Source organism: Arachis hypogaea, chromosome 16, assembly GCF_003086295.3.
Source record: "Arachis hypogaea cultivar Tifrunner chromosome 16, arahy.Tifrunner.gnm2.J5K5, whole genome shotgun sequence".
NCBI lineage: Eukaryota > Viridiplantae > Streptophyta > Magnoliopsida > Fabales > Fabaceae > Arachis > Arachis hypogaea.
Genome location: NC_092051.1, coordinates 14,736,654 through 14,742,261, shown reverse-complemented (window position 1 = coordinate 14,742,261; position 5,608 = coordinate 14,736,654). Strand labels below are relative to the sequence as shown.

Below are 5,608 nucleotides of genomic sequence, written 5' to 3'. Positions count from 1 at the left end.
TTACCGCCGCAAGTTGTGGAAACTACGTTTGATTGATTATATTGTATTTGTACCAACTACGTACCACGGATCCTAGAAATGATTAAACGTGTTATGCATACAAACCAATTAATTAAATTAGTTTATTTCATGATTATATATACCTACCATTATCCCTACTTCTTTAAGGCATGTTATCCACTATTATTTTTAAAACAAGAGCGAGATTTGACATTTTTGGTCAACTCTCGATACTATTTTTATTTCTCAATACTTTGAACCCGATTGATTATCGAACTAGTTCGTTGTTCGTTCCACTGTCTCAACTGCTTCTATAAATTACCATATGATTTTGCCATTTTATGCAGCAAAATAATCAAGTACGTTACATTTCCTTAGCTTGATTAGACAAATTAAACCGAGATATATATAGAGAGAATGAGAACATTCTTCTTTTTATTATTGTGTTTGGTGTTATTCATTGCACAACATAGAGTTGAATGTGCACTGTGGCAGAAAGCTCATGCAACTTTCTATGGTGGAGCCGATGCCTCAGGAACAATGGGTACATAACATATATAATCAAGATTATTCAACTTGATATTTTTTTGTTCAGATTCATTAATTCGTTGTGAGTTCTTGTTGTAGGTGGTGCATGTGGCTATGGGAATCTATACACAGATGGTTACGGTACGAAGACGGCGGCTCTGAGTACCGCTCTGTTTAACGATGGGAAGGCATGCGGCGGTTGCTATCAGATAGTTTGTGATGCAAACCAAGTGCCGCAATGGTGCCTTAAGGGCACTTTCATCACAGTTACTGCCACAAACTTTTGTCCTCCAAACTATGCACTCCCTAATGACAATGGCGGTTGGTGTAATCCTCCAAGACCACACTTCGACATGTCTCAACCTTCCTTTCTAACCATTGCCAAATACAAGGCCGGCATCGTACCCATACTGTACAGAAAGTATGTCGTTATTAGTATATGTTATATGATAATTTAGTCAAATATATTTAAAAAAAAAAGTCCAATCCTAACATATATTTAATTATACAGAGTTGGGTGCAAAAGGAGTGGAGGAATAAGATTTAGCATCAAAGGAAGGGATTATTTCGAATTAGTGACGATAAGCAATGTAGGTGGAGTTGGGGAGATAGGACAAGTGTGGGTAAAAGGGTCAGAGAAGAATGTGTGGGAAGCAATGAGCAGGAACTGGGGTGTTAACGGGCAAAGTTTAAGCTATCTCAATGGACAGAGCTTGTCCTTCAAAGTTCAACTCACCAATGGAAGAACCCTCACTGCTTATAATGTAGCACCCTCCAATTGGAAATTTGGCCAATCTTTCATCTCTAATGTTCAGTTCAACTAATTAATCACTATACATATCCACTTGTATCCATTCAAATAGGCTCAACAATTCAAACATTGTGTGCAGCTATTTGATGACTATAACAGGTATGTAGCAAATCTTGTCACTCAAGAAAGCCATATGATAAGAGTATTATATTTTGGCCTGTTCAGCAATAAGTGTTTGTGATGTAATCATATTACCGTGGTAATTTATCAAGTCTGTTAAAAATGAATAAATAATAAAAAAGTATATGTTAGGAAAATAATATTGGATTCAAAATAATCAATTTTGTTCTACTTCAATTGAATCTGAACTTGAATTATTTATTATCCTCAACAACGAAATAACTAAATAACTGATGATGGAAGAGAAGAAGAAAAAAGAAGGAGGAGAAAAAATTTCAATGGAAGAAGAAGGAAAAAAAAGAGAAGGAGGTGGTATTGGTGAGAGAGTAAAACAAGAAGAAATTTGAGAAGGTAAAATAAAAAAAGAAAAAGATGAATAAGAAAAAAAAAGAAGAAAATGGTGATGATGATGAAAAAAAAAAGCAGCAGTAGCAAAAGATGAGGAGGAAAAATAGAAAAAGTTTTGAATTATGAAGAACTTATCAACACATATATACCAAAAATTCTTAAACAATACATTTAAGTATCTTCGTATTACATCCAAATATTTTCGTATTACACCCAAATTTGTTATAAATTACAGAAAAAATTTTTTTTAATGCTGCATTTTTTTTCTTATTTTTTTCTTTTTTTTAGTTGAACGAATGTAAGTTCATCTTTTTTCAAGTAATTTTATACCATTATGTGTTTCTTCTATTTCTTTGTTTGATTTTTTTTTGTTTTTATTCTTGTTAAAAGAGTAAAACAAGAAGAAACTTGAGAAGATAAAACAAAGAAAAAAAAAAGATAAATAAGAATAAAAAAAAAGATGATGATGATGATGAAAAAGAAGAAGAATAAGCAGCATAGAAGATAAGGAGGATGGAGAAGAAGAGTTTTGAATTATACAAAATTTATCAGCACACATACACAAAAAAATTTTAAAGAATACACTTAAATATCTTCGTGTTACACCCAAATTTACTGTAAAACAGAAAAATATTTTTTTCAATGCAGAACTTTTACATTACATTCAATTCAAACCATCAATGATAAAACATTATTCACCTACAGAATCATAAACTACTAACAAAACAATTAACTAGAATCGAATCACGCCTCAACTATTTGATTGGATTCAAAACAATAAGTTCAATTGATAATCTGAACTTGAATTATTCATTATCTTCAACAACGAGATAAGGAGAAGAAGGAGGGAAAAGTAGGAGAAAAAAATTCTAATACAAAAAAAAGGAGGAAGAGGAGGAGGAGGTGGTATTATTGGTAACCACAATAACAAAAGAGAAGAAGAAGAACGTGCAGTAACGGCACAAAGAAGAATATGCATGCATTGATTGAAAAATCGGTTAAATTAGGAAGCGCGTAAAATCGATATAATAGAAGAGGCACGTCTGAAGTGATCTCTCACTACTAAATTTTTGCTTTAGAGAATAAAGTATGATCTCTCACCTTTAAATGGTTTTTCTCTTATATTTTTTTTTTCGATTCCACCTATAAAATAAATGATGAGAGATCAATCACATTTTACTCTTTAAAATAAAATTTAAAATTTTAAAAATCTAAATTCTAATTTGTATAAGTAAAACACTTGTATATAAAGAATACTGGTATATGTATAGAGGGACACTTTCGGTGAAGCCGTGACACCAGCAGCTTCAGTTGTTGCTTTCAACATTTTACTTTGGTTTTGTATTACTTTACGTGTCCAATTTTCAATAGAAAAAGGATAATTAATTTATAATTTAAAATTTTAAAATATATAAAAAATATATATTTAAATAGATTATTAAAAAAATTATATTGAATATTTTAGTTTTTTAAAAAAATTAATTATATCAAAATTTTTAATTTTATAAAAATAAGATATATAAATTTTTATTTTAGTTAATTTTATTATTTTTATTTGAATAAATAAGTTCTAAAAAATATAACAGAAAGACCTATATATTTTATTTTTGTAAAGTTTAAAGATCTCAACGTAATAAAATTATTGTAAAACCGAAAACGTTTGATTCAAAATTTTTGAGGAATCTATTTAGGTATATATTTATATATAAAAAAATTGCATATATAAATAAATAAATTTGAGATAAAGAGATTAAAAATTTAGAAATTAAAATTTATTAATTTAAAAATAATTATATATAAATAATTCAAAAGAACTATTTTAAAAATTTTTTATTTTTTTATAGGCTGTTTTGATATTTTTTAAATTCTTATGACTGTTTTGTACTTCATTCTATAGGGATTGGTTTGTCCACATCACATACGTGCACACTTAATGGTTATATGTGCGAGTTAACGTTTGGATTCTCGTTAGCCGTCACTATTAGTGACTATCAAAGAGAGATTGTGTTGTCTAATTGAATTATTGAAGTAAACGTTAGAGATTATTTTATATATTTTAAAAACTGAGAAACTAAAGTGTCCAATTTTAAAATTCTCAGGGATTGATTTATGTAATTATTTTTAATCATTTTGGTTTATAGATACACAAAACAATTTTTAATATTTATTTTCGTTAGACAATACAGTCTTCTCTAATTAAATTCTTTTAATCGAAATGTCTGTTTTGAAATTTTTAAATTTTTGTAAAGATTATTTTGAGAGTTTTAAAAAAGATTAGAAACTGCTTTTTAGTTTACTTTTCGGATTAAATTGGAGGAAGACTATATTGTTTGACAAAGATAAATGTGGAGAATTATTTTGTGTATTTTAAAATTTAGATAACTAAAATATTCGACTTTAAAAATATTAAACACTAATTTGGGTTATTATTCTAAATTCTATTCGTATAATGAAAGAAGAATAAATATTTAATTATTCTGCTAATCGAAGAATAAATATTTAATTACTCTACTAATCTTTGTAGTATTACTAAATTTTTAATTAAATTTTTATATTTTTTCTTTTTAACTGGATCCTTACAATGCTTTTAATTTTATAATTTTATAATTATGTCTTTGTCAGTATAAAAAATTAGAGTTAACGTAATATTTTTTGCAAATTAAAAGTATTTACAATTAAGAATTTAATTAAATTTTTTTACTTATTTTTTGAGAAAAATATTTTATTAATTTTAATATTTTTAATACAAAAAGATCGAACTATAAAATTAAAAACAGTGTAAAGATCTAATTAATATATATATATATATATATATATATATATATATATATAAAATTACAAATTTAATAAAATTATAAAAATTTAAAATAATTAAACTAAAAATAAATACTAATAAAAAATAACATTAATTGACTGTCAACAGACAAAACGGAATAATGGATATTATCGAATGAGTGGGAAAAATATTAGTTTTGCAGTAATTTAGTATCCACTATTATGCTATAAAAAAAAGTTGTTACATTCATCATGCATATATTATCATTTCTTCTATCTTTTCAGTTATATAACATACCATTATCTCATCTTGAATTAGTTTCATTAGTTTGATGTCATCCTGATTATTTTAAAATGAAGATGAAAATGATGACAACAAGTATCATGAGCTTGTTAGCTTCTATCATGCTGTTGAACAATATATTTGTGGTTTTAGGTAGTAAAAAAAACTTATTAGAACACAAATTTATCAACGATGTTAATGAAAATTTTGGAGGGTTTCAAAATTCAGCAAGTTTAGATAGTTTTCAAAAAAAAACTTGTAAATTTTTTCTCGAAGGATCAGGTCCATCCCATAGAAAAAAGGGACATAGTACTCCACTTAAACATAAAGCCTTCATATTTGTACTTTGATGAGAACTTTGGAGTGTTTTTCAACTTAGAAGATTCAAGAAGTTTTCAAAAACAAATTCATGAATTTTCAACTGAAGAATCAGGTCCATCTACTTGAGGAGAGGGATATAAACTTTCACCTAGCCATGGAGGAGGCGGTCCAGCATCTTCAAATCTATACTTTAATTAAAAGAATATTAATAAAAAATATTTCATTTTCACCCTGCATCATATTAAAGTATAATTGATTGATGTATGTAGTTATGTAGTTGATAATGATAATAAAATAAAAAAATTTATCTTTAGTTACAATTCTACAATAATTATTTTCTTTCATATGATATATGTTTAATGCTTACGCTATTATTATATATATTAGTTTCTATCAAATATAATTCAATTAAAAATGCTGAG

The 5,608-nt window shown here is 26.9% G+C and overlaps 1 protein-coding gene across 1 annotated transcript; it reads left to right on the top strand.

The window, feature by feature from the left end:
- Positions 1-327: 327 nt before the first annotated feature.
- LOC112758737 (putative expansin-A17) lies at positions 328-1,599 on the top strand. Its single transcript, XM_025807468.3, has 3 exons — positions 328-544; positions 628-949; positions 1,040-1,599. Exons 1-3 carry the CDS (start codon positions 418-420, stop codon positions 1,350-1,352), a joined length of 762 nt encoding a protein of 253 aa, XP_025663253.1. The 5' UTR covers positions 328-417; the 3' UTR covers positions 1,353-1,599.
- The last annotated feature ends 4,009 nt before the right edge of the window (positions 1,600-5,608 follow it).

Excerpts from the sequence above, each read along its gene's own strand:
- LOC112758737 (XM_025807468.3), top strand. The coding sequence starts at position 418 with ATGAGAACATTCTTCTTTTTATTATTGTGTTTGGTGTTATTCATTGCA. Across the intron at positions 545-627 it reads CGATGCCTCAGGAACAATGG|GTGGTGCATGTGGCTATGGG; the intron begins GTACATAACATA and ends TTCTTGTTGTAG. Across the intron at positions 950-1,039 it reads GTACCCATACTGTACAGAAA|AGTTGGGTGCAAAAGGAGTG; the intron begins GTATGTCGTTAT and ends TTAATTATACAG.